Source organism: Arachis hypogaea, chromosome 20, assembly GCF_003086295.3.
Source record: "Arachis hypogaea cultivar Tifrunner chromosome 20, arahy.Tifrunner.gnm2.J5K5, whole genome shotgun sequence".
In the NCBI taxonomy this organism is placed as follows: Eukaryota; Viridiplantae; Streptophyta; class Magnoliopsida; order Fabales; family Fabaceae; genus Arachis; species Arachis hypogaea.
In genome coordinates, this window is record NC_092055.1 from 28,861,832 (window position 1) to 28,881,114 (window position 19,283).

The 19,283-nt window shown below is 33.5% G+C and overlaps 1 protein-coding gene and 1 pseudogene across 1 annotated transcript; one reads left to right on the forward strand and one right to left on the reverse strand.

The window, feature by feature from the left end:
• Positions 1 to 5,600: 5,600 nt before the first annotated feature.
• Positions 5,601 to 12,704, reverse strand: LOC112785693 (uncharacterized). The gene is given in 5 exon segments (XM_025829134.1): positions 5,601 to 5,939; positions 5,983 to 6,274; positions 11,451 to 11,970; positions 12,154 to 12,450; positions 12,695 to 12,704. Coding segments are annotated over 5 exon segments (1,458 nt in total).
• A 580-nt stretch (positions 12,705 to 13,284) lies between these two features.
• On the forward strand, positions 13,285 to 18,305 carry LOC112785237 (diacylglycerol kinase 1-like; annotated as a pseudogene).
• Positions 18,306 to 19,283: the final 978 nt, after the last annotated feature.

Genomic DNA, 19,283 nt, shown 5'->3' on the forward strand with positions numbered 1-19,283 from the left:
GCTTTGAGGCATCCAAACATGGAATATGGTTGCGAAACTTTGTCACCGAGCTTTGTATAATAGATGACATTGAAAAGCCATTGAAGATATTTTGTGACAATAAGTCAGCAGTACTATACTCCAACAATGAGAGTTTGACAAAATCGAAGCATATAGACATCAAGTTCTTAGTTGTCAAGGAGAAAGTTAAAGAAAAACAGATTTCATAAAACATATAGGAACATAGTATATGCTAGCAGACTCATTGACCAAGGGATTGATCCCTAAAGTCTTTAATGAGCATACTGCTCGGATGGGCATCAATCTTTGTGATGCCTTGATTTAGTGGAAGTTTATTTTATGCTATATGTCCTATGATAGATATTGAATTATTTTTCTGCAGAATTAAGTTGATGGTTTATTTCATGTTATGTGAAATATTTATTTTGCAATATTTATTTGTGTTTGATCTCAATAAAATTTTAAAGTTGGACCAACTGGAAATAGACATGCATGAGATCTAGGGGTGGCAAACGAGTCTAAACCCGCCGGGACGGACTGCGTATCTTGTCAAGAAAGGTGGGCCGGGCTGGAAAATTAGGACCACCAAATAACAAAAGCTCGCCTAACCCGCACTGCTTAAACCGCGGGCTTTGGCGGGGCATGGCAGGCTTCCCTGCTGGGCTTAGTGTTTTTTTGGCTTTGCAATTTTTTTGCCAAAATCCAACTTCTCCCAACCCAACTTACAAGAGAATGAAGATGAAAATTGAATGGTTTGGATTATGTTTATTTTGATTCGGACACAGTATTTATAATTATGTTGTGGATTACATTTATTTTACTTTGGAGACAATATTTATAATTATGTTTTGGATGAAAACTTGGTTTATAATTATGTTTATTAGATATTTATAATTACAAAGACTTTAATGTTTGTGAATATAAAAATTATAATTTTTTTATGATCTTAGAAATTATAAATTTATTAAAATGATTGTAAAATTATATATATTATTAAATAGTTAATAGTAAAAAAAAGAGGAGATTTGGCGGGCTTAGCCCACCAGCTCACCAGCCCGCAGTTAGGCGAGGCGAGGTAGAATTTTAGGATCACCTCACTAGGCGGGGCGGGGAGGGGCGGGGCGGGACGGGACGGGCTTCCCTGCTTGCCACCCCTAATGAGATCACTTGGCATGTAATTTCCATATTACTCATCCAGATTTGATCTATGTCGTTAAATATATTAGTATGGTGATTATCGTGGTTTCGTCATGACACTAATGTGATAAAAGGTGCAGTAATTACATATCTAATATATGAGATGGACCAAATTGTTAAAGTAATAAGAGAAATAGTATTCAGATGCGCGCATAAAGTTTATAAGATATAAAGTTTATAAGATATGATTATGTCAAGAAAGAATATATGTATAGCCCAAGTGGGAGATTATTAGGAAATTATTTAATTTTCTAATTTGTTTGTGGGCAATACATATATTAATTATAATTACAAATTATGCTATTTCAAATTAAATGACTTATATAATGGTGATCTCATTTATTGTTATAAATGCTAAATTAAACAAGTCATAATTACTTTTGATTTAGAATTAAATGAGAATAAAACTAGATATTATCTTTTGGACTTTAGATATAATATCTTTTGGACTTTAGATACTATTTTTATTTGGGGTTTAGGGTTTAATGGGTGCCATGCTCAAATATAAATAGTGCCTTCAGGGTTTTGGTCCCCAACATACCAAAGCTACATCAGCAACTCTTTTTCCATCAGAGAAGTTGCAATTCAGATAGGGATACAGAAGATTTTGATTGAGAAAGACTGAGACTATTCTTCCATTAAGTTCTGATTTCTAATTTTTAATTTCTATGAGTAAAAGTACATTCCGCATTATGATATGATTCAATATGCATGATCTGAATTAATAAAATAATTTATTTCAACATACTACAATTTCACGTCTAGAAACCTTCTTTGCCATGGAGATAGAACGCGACCGAAGACATTCTGCTGTCTCCCAACCTTTATGAGGTGGTATTGACTATGATGAATCTAGTGATGGTTGTTTAGTAGTAGTAGGATGAGGCGACAAACATGAATGGAGACTTCAGTAGGATTATTTCTCTGTTAGAACTTAGAACCAATTTCTGAAAAGATATTAAAAAAGGAAGAACAAGGAAGGTAAAGTAAGGGGTCAAAAATGACTATTTACTCTATATTAATAATAGTATTATAAGTTAGCATATGTAATTATCTAAATTTAGTTAGTATTTGACCTTGTTAATTAGGTATTTTTTAGGTACTCCTAAGTACTTTCATGTATATAGCTTATTAAAGTCCATTAATTAGGATTTGGGTATTTGGTATTTTATGTAATGAGTAAAAGTGTATATATATAGATAATGGCGATAATAAAAGTGTGATTTTATCCCTCAAATTTTTTAATTTTATTTTTATATTAAAGTAACTATTTTTAATTTTAATAACTAACTAATTAGTTTATATTTATTATATTATTATATACTATATATTTATTGAGAAAATAATATTAATAAATATCATATAATCATAAAAAAATAATTAAAATGAGGTTACGTATCTCATTTATCTATCTATCTATCTATTAAAGCTTTAAAAAATGGTACAATATTAATGTGTTTTATGTTTGTAGTGATGAGGTGTTGACGACAACAAATAAGTTTAGCGGAACTCATGACAACTTCAAGTCATTAATTTTCAAGAAATTGGTGCATGGGGATGTAAGTGCATAATTAAACTATTATCTTTAGCATACTTTCCATTCTTAATAAATTTATTAATTATCACATAGATGTTGAATTTGGTGCTACTATGCTAACCGTGCAGGAGAAAGGAATAAGATGTCAAACACACTGGTTTTTGCCAGCTGTGTTTTTGGTACGCCATGTCTTTTTCAGGCTTGTTAAAGTTTTTATTTATTTTATCTTATTGTATAATTGGTGTCCCTGACTTAGCCCCTAATTATTAAATTCAGCAATTCATACTGAAATGTGATATCAAAATTGAAGTTTTGTTGAAATATTATCAAAAAGAATTCATAAAAAAAATTTGATGAAGGTCTAAAAAAGGTATATGATTTATTGTATTTTTTATTTTTTTATTGTTTAATGGCCTTTATCTACTAGATTTTTTTACCTTTCAACGAGAACAACACGCATTGGTATCTGGTTATTTTTTATTTGTGTAATCATCAAACAACTCTGCTAGACTCCTTACAATTATTTCAAATAAAGAGGGAAAGAGATCGAGTATTGTAAAGCTGGCAAATTAACTTTTTCCATGTTCACTTTTATGACATTTTTTTAAAGGTTTTAAATATTATTATTTATTTAATTTTTTTCTATATGAATAGACAAAATATCTGGAAGATATACTCAAGTATGACTGGTTCTATAAATACAATATTTTATTTAGGCCACAGATACTTAATTTTGCATTTGTGGATACGCTAGAAATAGGAGAACAAGCTCCTGGCTCGTAAGGAATATCTGTATTTGTATTTTTCTCTTTGAAATATTTATCTGCATAAGCTAATCGCGTCTTATTTAACATAGTAATGATTGTGGGGTATGCGTGGCAACATGAATGACAAACTATAGGAAGACGTATAGTTTTGTTGGTAAAGTAAAATATTTATATTTTTAGGTTAATGATGGTACAAGGATGCGACTTGCATTGGATTTGATTCTAAGAGCATCTACAATGGTGAGTTCCTCTTTCACTTTTTTCTGACACATAGGAACTCTAACCATTAGAGGAGAGAAGGAATGAGTTCCCGCACAGGTCTCAAGGTGAGGGAGTCCCTCTAAACAGGGACTCAAGTTAACCAATAATAACTTGCCATTTGGCAAATTATTTTAAAAAAATAATAATATAAAATCTGAAATAATTAAATAATTATATTAAATAATAAAATAATAATTAAATTAGTAATAATTATAATAAAAATTATATTAAATAATTATATTTTTATTTAATTAATAATTTATATTAATTATTTAAAAAATAATTAATTAGATTAAATAATTATATTTTTATTTAATTAATGATTTATATTAATTATTTATATCATAATTAATATTGAATATTATTTATATTATTATATTAAATTATAATTAATTAAATTTACTTACATTAAAAAATAAATTTAATTTTTACACCTTACAAAATAATTCTTAGTTGAGTTAGTTATTTTTATTTTTAAAATTTAAAATGCTAACGATATTATTAAAATTAACAATTGTAAACACAAAACTATAAATTAGTGTAATCCCGAATTATATATTGTGTATTATTATTATATATGAATTTATTTAATATTAATATCTTTTAATAGTGAATTATTTTTAAATTTATAAATTTAAATAATATTATTAAAAAATCAATTACATTAATTTTAAGTATTTTAATTAATTAATTAAGTGGGACCATAACAAGGACTAAAGTTAGTTCCTCCTAATGGAGAAGAGAGAGATGCTTTGAGTTCCTATTTACCGTTTATGACGCAAAAGCTGATGTGGAGTTACTTTTTATGACAGGTGGGCCATAAATAGGAACTGAGATGAGTTCCCTATTGGAGATGGTCTAAGACCCCACAACTTGATGCTGTATAATGTTATTGACTCTGCTACCAGGAATTACAATAAGTATAAACAAAAAGATTCAAACAAAAATTAAAAATTCGTAATTGTCATATAGTCATGTTTGGTTTATATTAAGAGTTGATAGTTTCATCTCTTTTACTTAAAAAATTATTATGCACTATATTTTCTGTGGACTCTTTTTGAAAATTCATGTTTCTGTCTGTAGTTCAATTATAGTTAGACGAAGCTTAATTTTTACTCTAGCATTTCTATTCCTTGAACCACTACTGCCTTGTAAGCTAGGCAAGTCCTCATCTTTGGAATAATATTGAAAGTTACTAGCAAAGGGTAAAACTCATTCCAATAGAGATGAAATTTATGAATCCCATTAATTTAAATCTGAAGTGAGACATATCTGAATAAATGAAGGCTTCACTTTACACCCAAACTACTTCATTAAGAATTAATAAATAATTGACTTATTCTGTTCAGCAAAAAAAAATCAAGGATTATGAAAAACATGAACTGTTTTCAACAAAAATCAGAGATACATGAAATAACCAAAATTAAAATTTAGAAGTAACATCAATAGTGAAACTACTATAATTTCTATTCCAACATTTTCCTTCAATATCAATTAAGACATGAATCACTTTTAGTCGAGTATATTTAAGTTATGGCATGAATAACGTAAAGGTTATGATTCATGACATCAGCAATCAAGGATGATGACATAGTGAAATCATATCTAAAATGGATTGCATAACTGAATTTGAGCATCTAATATTTTTAATTGCAATAGAAGGTGGAGATAGTATGCATTTATCCTTCATAGTTAAATATCTTGGCGAACCTCCATCTCCATCAGATGTGCAATCATTGTCTCTAAGGTAGCAAGTCCTTCTCTGATGTTTCGTATCTACTTCCATATTTATCACCAGTGTCACACTTTCCTTCAGGGGACTTAGACCTGAGTTTTTTCTATTCAAAAATGCTTTCATCCAGTTCTTTATGTGATGAGCTACCTCCATTATTATGCTCAACCTCTAATGATATTGACATGGAACGTCTTCTATTGTGATGCTCTGATTTTTTATCTTTACTATCACCCGATTTATCTTTAATGCGATGCTTCCCTTCAATAGATCTTGACCTGTTTCTTTTAGTGTGATGGTGCTTTGACCTATCAGTTTTGATTTTTTTTTCATCCTCTCTTTCATCCATTTCATTCTTACTTTCTGTTGATCTTGATCTGGAATGCCTTTTATCACTAGGCCTTGACCTTCTATGCTTGCTTTCATCTGATTTGTTAGGCAAGCACTGTTTATCATCCACAGATTTTGATCTTGACCGCTTATTATGCCTGGATATACTTTCTCATGCTCCTACTCCAATTCCTTCTTGAAGCAGATGAATGTCGATCAAAGTATCTATCTGAATCATGTCTTCTACTTTTATCATTGTGTTCTCTGATGTCTCTATAGGACCTTCGATCTCTTTCATAGCTTGAATAATAATGGGACTTGACTGGTGATATGGACCGATGACCCCTATTGTAGCGAGCAGGAGAGTGGGAACGAGACCTCCTCCTTCGTCGATAACTAACAGGAGATCTTGACTTTGATCGAGATCTTGCATGAGGAGGAGAAGGAGACCTGAAAATGGAAATTGAATTAATGAATTTAAGACCTTTATTAGCATATGAAAATGAAGGACGAAAAGAAATAATATACAAACAAGATTTTGTCACCACAATCTAAACTTTCCTTGTTCCACAACCATTCAGCCATATATTTTAAAGATAGATCAACATACACCAATTTTAAAATACTATGCACAGTAATTGCACACATTGTGGGGAGAACCCTTAAGATCGATGAGAATGCATATTTATAATAAAGAGATATGCTACTCAACCTCACAGCTATGGCACATAAAATTGCAAGCTTCTATAATATAAAGGCAATTGTGTAATATATATATATATATATATATAAGCAAAAGATGCATTGCACTCACACTAGACCCAAAACTATTAAATATAATAAAACATATACCACCAAATGGAAACTTTTAAAATGGGGACAAGATTATGATTTCTTTTTCCTAAAACATCAAAATGACAGAAATCTCAAACACCTTTACCAAACTTATAAATCTATTTCAAGCATTACTCTAATGGGTTCATGATACTTATGTAAGGTGTAACACCCTAATATTCGGAATCCTTATGCTCGAGTCATAAGTCAATGATATTACGGTGGTACGACTCTCAGGTGGATTTTTAATAAATAAATATAGGTAATTTCGAAAGGAGTATTAATTGAGAAGCCTGAAAAGAGTAGAAATAAAATCGCGAAGACGTATCTCTCACGTTTCGACAACAAAAGATAAACCGTGAAGCCGAAAACGATATATGGACAAGGCGTAGAGGAGATTAAGAGATAGATAACAGATAGATATATATAACATAAGTAAATAGCTACTAGTCGCGACCCGCGAAGTTTAGGTCGGCTAGAGTACATTATGAAATTAGTTGACAACAGTATATCCTAATCTCTCCCGAAGGAAACATGAGAGCCTCTATAGGCAAATTCAAAGAGTTCAATACATAATATAAACTTTCCAAAATAAAGGTGGAGAGATTCTAATCAAAACACAAAGTAGAGGAAATAAAGATCTTCGCCGTCTCTCAGACGACCCACAATTCACTTCTGAGCACCTGGACCTGTATCTGAAAAATAAGAGATATATACGGAATGAGAACCCCGGGCCCATGGGTTCCCAGTACGGTAAAAGTGCCAAATAAATTCAATGTACTGCAACAAAAACTCACTAAGCATCCTAAACTTCTTCACCAATTATTCATCCTAGGTTCTCGCTAATCCATGAATAGGCAACTGTCATAAGGGAGTGCTAAATTCAATTCATGTTTCACATGTTTCCCAACTCCCTGACTCTTCCACGAATCAGACTCAGAATCATAAGCAAAACCATCACCAGTTGTTCTGCCTCAGCAGTTCTATATCAATACATCATCATGCAATCGCATCATCAATTCATCCCATCAAGAACAGCCCTCACACCCACCGACACCAGCATGAGGGGCCTCTCAGTTGTACAAACACAAGCAATACAGGCAAGTAATACACAAACATGATACAAGTAGAACAAGTAGCATATAGTCAGGTAACATGGCATATATGATGTAGAAATCCAAGACAAATGGCAAACCCAAACAATTCAAACATATGCAAATGATGAATGCCTGCCCTATGGCTGATGATATCATCTGTCGGTTATATAGCCAACCCGACATGTCCTGTTAGCTAACCATTGGACAGAAACACCCCTTGCGGAGCAAGTAGGTTTGAGCTACAACCCCCTTGCTACTGCCCGCTCAACCCAGAGCCAGTGAAATAATCACTACTGCGGCTACTACCCAGGCGGGTGTCTAAAAGCTCAACCTGGAGCGAGTGGATTCACCACTACTGCCGCTACTACCTAGGCGTCGCAATCTCTGACCTGGAGCAAGTGGGACGAACCACAACCCTTGCTACTACCCAGGTATCTCAAGCATTGGCCCGGAGCAAGTAGGACGAACCACAACCCTTGCTACTGCCCAGGCATCTCAAACATATATTCATTCAATCTCAATTCATATTATCAACATTCATTGTTACCAAATCTCAAACATTAACTTGGAGCAAGTGGGACGAACCACAACCCTTGCTACTACCCAAGTATCACAAATAAACATTTATTCATAATCACCCTTCATTATTATCAATCCTCAGACAATGACCCAGAGCAAGCGGGACGAACCACGACCCTTGCTACTACCCAGGTATCACAAATACACATTTATTCAAAACCCCACGATTAAACTCGTTTATCATAATCCTCCTTTCCCGTCTCATACCCGGAGCAAGTGGACAACGCCACTGCCTACTACCCGGGGTCGCACATCACATTTCAATATTTTTTCATTATTATCCATTTAACATATTCATTCATTAATCATATATGCATTTATACTCAGCCATAAACAATAATGGCTTTGCCGTAACCCGGCAATAACTCAGCCATCCGGCTCATGGTCCAATCAAGAATGGGCCATTTATCAATAAATATAGCCCTCCGGCTCATGGCATACACGGTACTTCCACCGTCATCCTCCATATCTCATATAATCATCTTTGATCATCATTGATCATAACTTTTCCCCTTGCTTCACTCGCAAGTTACCACATCCCCTAGCTCATTGCTAGGCATATCGGAATGATTTAATACATAAGAGGTGAGATCGGAGGCTTAGAAGTATGAGATTTGGCTTTTAAAACTCAAAAATCAACTTTGGCATGAAAACAGGACCACGCGTACGCGCACTCCACGCGCACGCGTGGATGGCCACAAAACTCATCGACGCGCAAGCGTCATACGCGCGGACGCGCGGGTTGAAAAATAGCCAAACGACGCGCAAGCGTCAGCCACGCGTACACATGGGTGCTCTTGCGCCCCAGGCACAAAACTGGCACAACTCTGGCACAACTCTCGGGAAAATAGCTGGGCATTTGGTGCAGCGCATCGACGCGCCCGCGCACACCACGCGCACGCGTGGATAGTGCCTTCTTGAAGAACGACGCGCACGCGCTAAGTGCACCTACGCGTGGAGGGTTATTCTGCTAAAAATTTTCTAAGTTAAAAGCTGCAGAATTTACAGATTCAACCCCCAATCTTCCGACGGACATAACTTTCTCATTTTAAATCATTTTTCACCCGTTCTTCAAACGGCATGGACATCCCGGATCGAATTTCATTTCTAAACAGATTTGGCACAAAACAGAGATCCGTAGTCCAAGTTATGTCCCATCAAAGTATGCCCAAAAACCATGTTTTCATACAAAACCACTAGGTGCCATTTTCAAAACAAGCCATTTTCAACTCTTTTCAAAATCAACCAAAACATGCCAATTTCAACCCTTTTTGAAATCAATCAAAATGTACCAAAATCCACATCAAGCCATCCTCAACTCACACATTGACACTTTACCAAAAATTTCCAAAACCACATCTAACCATTTTAACACTTCTCAATCAAATGGCTAAAGGACAAACACAATATCATGTCATACATCCTTCCTCATCCCAATTTCCAATAATACCATTTCCAATCCACCATCATTATACGTAATCAATATCATACTCACTATCACGTGATTTCACCCACAAATCAACCTTAATCATTCCCCAAGCATATATCACAACATACATATCTCTAATGCATCATCATACCATCAAGGCATCAATAATCATAATCACATATATGATCACATAATATATCTCAACAAAACCAAACATACCTCGTCTACATAATTTCACCCAAAATTACCAAATTCCACACTTCAACTTCTCAAACCTTATTATTCAATAACCAACCTAATCATTCATATATTCATTATCTGAAATTCATCCAATCACTTGTGCCATCATACAATGCACACATCGACTTACCTTTCTTACCTATTTCCGGCCTCCGGCCCAATTTTCACAATTTAAATGCATAAACCACAAATCAATACTCATTACCCAGTACATCAAATTCTTAATACACCAAGCATACAAGGTCACACAATTCTCAACCCAATCATTAATTCACATTACATATCAACTATGCATATTAGCACCAACCATTTACACAATCCAAACTTAATCCTAGGGGCATCTAGCCTAGGAATTCTCATCACAACACACGGTACTTAAATGAAACATAAACCGTACCTCTTGTAGCCAAACCAATTGAGCCTCTTCTTTGGAATTCTTCATCAACCTTAGCTCCAAGTCTTACCAAAGCTCCTCAAGCAATACCAATCTCCCAATTGTGCCCAACATCACCAAATACACTAACATAACCAATGTCACATACATACATCAACCTAGGGCTCATAAAAATGACAAATCACAAGGGTTTGAGCACTTCTTACCTCAGCCCATATGAAGTAGGGATAGAACCCACTTAGAATCCATGTTGGAGTATTCCTAAACACCCAAAATCACAAGATTTCAACACTAACTACCCAAAAACGTGTAACAGTGGGGAATTTCGAAAACTGAGCAGAGATGAATGAAATACTCACCACCAAACTTAGATAGAATTGTAGAGAATGAGAAGAGCAACGCGTGGCCACAAACGGCTCGTCAATCGGAGCTCCGTAGCTCAAGTTATGGTGGTTTGAAGATCAAAGAGAGTTAGGTTTTCTCTCTTCTCTTCTCTCTTCTCAAATCAGCGCCCCAACCCTTCTTTTTAGGGTAAAATGAGCTGAAATGCTCACAACTAATGTTTATATATGTTGGGTCTTGGGCCCACTTAGGCCCGGTTCACTTATTTTTGCCCATTGGCCCAATTTTGGGCCAAAACCTTTAAGATTAGCGCTCTAAATCGCACTTTAACTATTTCTACCTTCCCTAATTATAATTCCTCATTTCTTAATCTTATTTATCCATAATCAATTTCCTCAGTTGTAGTACCAGACAGATCTCAGCCGGTACTGCCGGTCAAAATTCCACTGCGCACTTTTACGCAGAAAACTATATTTTCCGACTCGGAAAAATTCACTGAATCCAAATATCATATTTAAATTATCAAATTCCAATTGCCAAATCTTCCAACCATATTCGCTCCTATTTAACTTATTATTTACTAAATTTCGGTTAGACCGGGTATTACATAAGGCACCCTAAAATGAATTAGTTTCAACAATATTGAAAATGAATAGTCAAGAAGCACCCGTAAAACAATTACACTAGGAAAAATTGACAAAGTAAACAAACCTAGATTTCTGTTTTGTTTCTTTCTCTTCAATTTCAGGTCCATCAGCTTTCAGTTTCTTACTTATTTTAGCAGCTCGGGCTGTCGCTAACTCTATTGCAGGCTTCATGGTGGCGGCTTTACTGGCAGTCTGCTGTGCAGTCATGGTTTGTTGCATAAGCAGAGCTTGCTGGAATTACATCTGTTGCATTGTCACAGCTTACTGCATTATCAAAGGAAGAGATGATAAAGCAAGGGAAGAATTCACAACAAATAGTTTTTGCAGAAGAAATTTTGCCATCTCAACATTCAAAGGCCGGCGACTGACATCTATGTTATTTAATGCCAGAGCAGCAGTTGCCTCTTTAGGTTTTGAATATTCTATATAAGCAAAATGCTTTGAATTAGCAATTGTGTATTCAACAACTGTGCTACAGAAGCCAAAGAGTTGTTTTAGCTGTTCAACAGCGAGAAGTGGACTCAGATTGCTAACTTGGAGAGTTTTCTTCAATGCATCATCCTTACCAGCTTTTTCAAGTGAGCCTGATTAAGTTACCATAGATGATAAGAATAAAGCAAGAAATACTTAAACGGAAAACAAGAATAACATAAAAAAAAATGTAACTACCGAACATGACAAAAAGTCACCAATAGAGAGCACTTCTTGTATAAGAGCTCTGTAATACCAAACATAGCAACAAACAAAATTAACACGCCACAACATACCAATGAAATTTTTTACTGACTGAGCTTGCGCCTGAGCTGCATGGGCTTGAAGTGCTTGGGCAACGACTATTGCATGTGTAGCAGCCATTGCAACAGCAGACGGAGCCATAGGAGCTGGGCTAAGTGTTCCCATTGAGGTCGTTGCAGCTAATACAGTCATTAGCAAATTATGAGGTAGGTGATTCAACTTACAATCGAATTTTATACATTGCCCATTAAGATAATCACAGAAAACTTCCCCTAATGAAGCCCCAATTCCAGGCAAAATAGCAACCCCAGAAGCTCCAGCAACAATCCCTCAAATTGATGCTTAAGTTTTTCATTTTGTCAAAATTAACAACAACTAATATGAAATCACAGAAATAAAACTGAATTACATTAATTACAAAAATCACGGCAATGCTATAATAATTAAAATCACATAAATCACAGAGAGGATGTTACCGAAAGAAAGAGGCTGACGACGGTGATGAAGAATGAGAAAGACGGGAGGAAGACGGTGACGTTCTCTGGAACGAGGAAGACGACGACGCTCTCTAACGCGACGACATTCTACTTGGCTAGGTGAGGCGCGCGCGAATGCTGCAGTGACCTTGGCAGAGCGCCGTGGAGGAAGCTTCTTCGTCTTCTTTACCAGAGAGAAGAGATGAGTTTGAAAAGAAGAGAGGGAGTTGGGTGAGAAACCCAGAATAACAAAGAACAAGTGATGTTTTTTTGTTAGTTTTTAAATTTGTTTATTTTTCTTGGTATGAATGATTGATTAGGGTTCATAGAGGATGTCAATAAAATTGAAATAATCTCTTTTAGTATAGATAAATAATTAAATATGTTTTTGTTTTTTAAATTATTTAAATTTTGACATAATAAAATTAAATAATTTGATTAATTTAAAAAGTAATTTTTGTCTAACATAAAAAAAAGGTATTTAAGTTTTATAAAAAATTAAATAAAAAAATTTATTTTTATTAAATTATAAGGATATTTTAGTAAAAATAGTGATATAATATATATTTAAAAAAAATTAGACACTGAAAAATAAATTTTACATAATTTATTATTATTTGTCCATATTTTAAACATATAGGTAAATATCAATTTATATGGTATCGAAACAACCACCTTAAATAAATCCTCTTTTCCCTGTTTGCTGGTTGCATTGCTCTACCAGAACCAGAAGATGGAATCTACAGTTACTTCTGAGCTAATTCACTAGAACACTATATTTTAGCGTGGATCATTCGTTGGATATTGAATATCTCTCTCTACAGAAGCAAAAAATCAAGTTTGGGTAAAGCATCTTCTCTTTTTGGTTCGATTCAGTAAAGGAACTTTCTTCTTTCTCTTTTGGTCTTTAGCTCAAGACATGAAGCAATGCACTATGCACGAATCGTCGTTGCTGAAAAAGATAAAAGAAAAATTGTCTGTTGTGTTTATCAACTTCAATTAAATTGAACTATCTAAGCGCAAATACGAAGACTTGAGTGTCCCAAAGTCTTTTTCTTCCGCTAAGTTATTTTCTTTTTCGAAGTATGCATCCATCCTCTCCTTATTAGAATTATTTAGAGTTGGACACTTTTAGACTTAAACGTTAAGTTTTTCATGAACTTATTTCTTTTTTAATTGATTTGAACAGTTGTTGTACTTTTTGGCCTAAAAGGTTGATGGTAGGAAATATTGATTTCGATTATTGATACATATTATCTTGTGTGATGAAATTACTCAGGTGTAAAACATTGATGGCTTACAAGAATAACATTGGATGAATGAAGGATTTTGCCATTCCCGATTACATACTCGTCCCCGGAGCAAAGATTCGCAATGCCCTTTGATAGTTTTCATAAACTCCAAAAGTGGTGATCAGCTTGGTGGCGAGCTTCTTACTACCTATAATTCCCTCCTCAACAAAACTCAGGTACATTTTTTTTGTGGTTGCGGCGGGTTGCAATGTATTTGAAATTGTTGACTTAAATTTGACATGCTGTTTGAGCTACAACTTTTCACATTATCTTTGGTTATATTGATATTGATTTAGGTGATTTTGTATTTTTCAAGGTTTTTTATTTGGGATCAAATGCTCCCGATATGGTGCTGCATCGGATTTATTCCAAGTTAGAAAAGTTAAAGCACAATGGAGATACTTTTGCTCCTGAAATTCAGAAAAGATTGAGAATAATTGTACGTTGATAAATGTACTTTCTATTTTTAGCATGCTCTAATAATCTTTGTGTCTAATAACATTCAATTACTCCTTATCTCTAACGTATTCATAGCAATCAGGTTGCAGGTGGAGATGGTACGGCGAGCTGGATTATCGGAGTTGTCGCCGATCTTAAGTTGCATCGGCCACCACCAGTTGCAACAGTGCCATTGGGAACCGGAAACAATATCCCCTTTTCATTTGGATGGGTAATTTCCTATTTTCTCAATCTGTTAAAATCTACTAATTTGGTGATAACTCAATGGGTTTTTCTGATGGCCTTTGTTTTTAATTTTTCCTCATCTGGATATGAAATCATAGAGCATTTTGTTACCTTACTATGAAGACTCAATTTTCATTTTGTAAAAAGTTTTATGGTTGTTCAAGTGTTTTTTTCTTGGACACCAGATTCTTCATGGTTGCGGTCATATATATAATGCCTGACTTACAAGATTGATATATTAATCAACTCATATCTAAGAGTAATTTCCCACTTTTGACTTTACTCTGTGATGGAATTGGGACATAAGTTGTGTGATTTATTGTACCTTCAGGGAAGGAAAAATCCTGCTACTGACAAAGAAGCTGTTATGTCATTCCTGAATCAAGTAAAAGATGCAAAGGAACTGAAAATAGACAGGTATTTGCCCTACTTGTTTGAGTTTCCAATTGTAGTGACACCTTTCACATAAATGCACAATTATTTGAGTTCATTGTTAACGACTGTTGAACTTTACTTCAAGAGTCCGAAAAATGATATGGTTATCAAAGTCGCAATTTTCAGTAGTAAGATATAAAAAAGAATAATGGGAGTCTGATCCGCCTGTACAATGCAGAATTTAATATAACTGGAATCTTGTGTTAATTATTTTCCTACTGATATTTTTCTCCTTTTGTGTTGTTCTGTTTTTTTTTTGAGTTTATTTCTAAGTGGTCAAAATGATTTTCAGCTGGCATGTTATAATGAGAATGAAGACTCCAAAAGAAGGTTCTTGCGAGCATATTGCGCCTGTTGAGCTGCGCCTGTCTCTCCAACAGATAAACTAAACTTGGTCAGTCCTTTGTTCTTCACTTTTTTTTTTCATTGAAAAATCACGTGCAGAGCATTAAATTTCTAAGTTCATGAATTTATTGTCATTACAATTGGAAATTCCATGAAGGAAATATAGAAAAATATAAGATTCTTGTGAGGTTGTCCATAGCAATAGAATAGTGCTATTATAAATGAGACAACTTGTTCTGTTTTTCAAAAGATAAGTGCTTCACTGATACAATATCTTGTCTCTTTCGAATATGACCTCTGTTTCTCCATTGAAGAACACTTGTCCCTGATTTATACACTGCAAAATCTTTTAAGGAAGACATTTTAGACGTTTTTCAGGAAGTAATAATAATTTTGGTGATTGGAATTTTTTGACCCCTCTCTGTTTAGTGAAGCTCTTTTGTTTCTGTTTGGATATGTTGGGAGTTAGGGTCTTGGAAGGCTTGAACTGTAAATCAGACTTCACTTTACTCATTTGCATTTCTTGCTTTCTATTTCTTGTTATTCTCTTTTCCTAAACAAGTCCAACACCATCTCTTTGATGCTTATTTGTCACTCGTTATTTTCTCAGGAGGGTTATCACACTTACCATGGGGGATTTTGGATTTATTTTAGCACTGGTAAGAAAATCAAACTTATCTTATAATTTTGTTAAAATGTGTTGGCGGCAATTGCATTTCTGAAATTTCGATAAGTGTACATTGAAAGTAATTCTAAGTCACCAAAGTTGCTTAGCCAATAGGGTATCCCTTGGGAAAAGATGAGATCTAGGTATTAGGTTAGTGTAAGCAGCAAGTATCCCTTTTAATGTGTGTGTTCCATGCAGGAATGGATGCTCAAGTATCATATAAATTTCATTATGAAAGGAAGTTGCATCCTGAAAGGTTTAAACATCAGTTATATAATCAGGTACCTAGTTACTCACACGTAACATAAGAGTGTTCAAGTTAATCAAGCACAACATTTTTATTTCTATTTGTTTGATCTGACAACAACTTTCTTGCCATTTTTTTTCTTTCAAATGGTTAAGCACATGTTACTTGTGCCTTAAGTTTTAGTTCTTATTGTTTACTGTAACGTCTAGTTTAGATAAATTTCTAGAATTTATTCGTTCAAGACAGTATAATATGTCGATTTCTCGCTTTAGTTTACAAATCAGTACATCGTTAGATGAATTTCTTGTGGTTGGGATGCATCACCCTATTCTCTCACACTATTCTTACGTGACATTAATAAACAGCATATGTCATATCTGTGTATTAAGTTTATTAGAGTGTTTAGTTCATATGTTTAATGCAACGTCTATTTTGGATAAAATTACTAGAATTTATTCATTCAAGACATATTTCAATTAACAAGTGACTTGATAATATGTCAAGTTCTTACTTTATTTTATAAACTTCGTATATGGATTGATTCTTTTCATGCTATACGACTTATGTTTTACTCTATGTTACTTCTCATTTTGTAACCAGAGTTGCTATTTGAGGCTTGGTTGTACACAAGGATGGTTCTTCGCTCCTGTGAAATCTTCGGCGTGTTGGTATTTAAATAATCACCAGTTATTATAACTTAGTTCATTAGCAAAAAATAAGTACAGTTTGTTTATCACAGTAATATCCAACTATATACTAGTAGATTTTTCACTAAATTTGGTTAATACCTACTATTTTCAGTCCTCAACCATTGCAATTGAAATGCAGAGAGTATTTGATATTTGAAACTTTCGTTGATCTCATGCTTTATGCTAAATTTGTTGTTGTACCAGATTAACATATCTACACTAATATAGTCTAGCATAAAACATTGGTGATGATATGCTAAATTTTGAATATTAACTCAAATTTAGCTAAGTAGTTTGGATTCTTTGATAGTAAATTGCGACTGGCATAGCTTCCAGTTCCACATGTCAATGTGTTTTGGGGTGATAGTTTCTGTTGGACACTTCTTGTTTTTGCAATTTTGTTCTATTTTATTTTTATAATTTGCCTTTTATCACCGTGGTATAATTTGGAATCTTCAATTCAGGAAAATTGCTCACAAGGGTTAAGATAATGAAAAAGCATGGTCAGTGGGAAGATCTAAATATACCACAAAGGGCAAACATATTCATAATCATAAATATTATTGGATTATTCCAGGTTCGGTAATCATAGCTCCTCCAGAATGGCTACTGGTACATAGGTACTACAGCTTCAAGTGCAGAGTGGATTTAACGTGGTATTGCTTGCCACCAAAGATTTCATCAAGATAGTTCTTGCCATCCAAATCCAACGATTCTGAAATTCTTCGATCAAGGAAAACGTGGTCTTTAGTGTTACTGGCCTGTTGACAAAATCGTTTTGACAAAACCCTAGAAACAGAAACGTCGATGCTGCAGTTACGGTGGCAAAGGAGGGAACAAAGCGAAGAGCAAGGGAAAATTCAGGGAGGATTTTGTTGGTGAATTCTGAGTATTGGAAATTTTGTTGAGGAGGGTGGGAGGAAGGAGCTCACGGTAAAGAATTAGAATGAGAGGAAGAAGAGGCTCCGATAGAAGAAGATGGAGGCTATGACTAGGATGATTATGACGACGGAGAAGATGGAGATGATATGGTGTGGTTGATGGTGGGGGGCGTGGCTTTCTTGTGCTTGTTTGCTCTTATAGAGTTTCACCGAGAGAAATACTATTTATTCTCTAAGTAGCGTTTGTTTTGAGGTATTGGGATAGAGACTGAGACACAGTATCATGTTTGTTGGTTTAAAGGCTGGTACTAAAATTTCTGTCTCTGTCTTTAAAATTTCAGTACCTCCAAAAAATAGGGATATAGGGGACTGAAATTTGTAAAGACGGAGATTGAAATTTTAATAATATTTTATACCTAAAATACCCTCATTTCAATTAATTAATTCCAATTTTATTCTTTGTGCAAATTAAATTAGAGTTTTATTCTTGTTTTAATTTCTGTCTCTTACTTTGCACCAAACAAAATATTGAAATTTATTTTAATCTCTGTCTCTTAGTCTCTGTCTCTCAGTCTCAGTTTTTCAATCTCTATCTCTCTACCAAACGCTACAATTTTGGGATCACTCAAATAAAGAGGCATATTTCATTTTTTATTAAAAATATTTTTGTGTTGTATTTTAATTAGTTTTTGTATAATTTATTCGGTATTTTTTGTCACATTATTAAATTTTTTAAAAGATTTTTTTTCAAAAATAATAAAAAATATTTAAATTAGACTAAAATAAAAAAATAATAGATTAACTATTAGATTTTTTCTAAAATTGTTTATATAAAAAAATATGTCACACTCATCAATATATATAACAAGCTCAAGTTTCTTAAATTTTTTACAAATAAAAAAATAATTAATTTATGTTCATGCGATATATAAAATAATTACTATATTATTATTATATTATAGATTAAAATTCATTAATTTAAATTTATTTTTATTTTTAATATAAGTATTAGAAATAAATAAATTTTTATAACTAGATGCAGTGTACAAAATATATATAATATTAATTAGTTTTAAAAAAATTATGAAAATTTTCTGAAAAAGTAAACATAAAAAGTGTTCATAGAAGTAAATATGTTTAAAAATAAAATTTTTAATATTTTTTTTATTTTATGGATATATTTGATATCCGATTCAAACATAAAAAGTGCCAATATCGAATTCGATCTGATGAGTTTAGTGCAGATTGTATCAATTTTTTAGCTATATCTGATTTGCGAATGCCCCTAACAATAATAATTAAAAAAATTATAATGATTATACTTTTAACTAAGAGGAAATCCCAAAAAAAATACTAAATACAAGAACAATTTAATCAAATATTAAAACAAATTTACTTTGAATCAATTGCACTTTTTTCTGTCCACGTACATATATATATAATGTA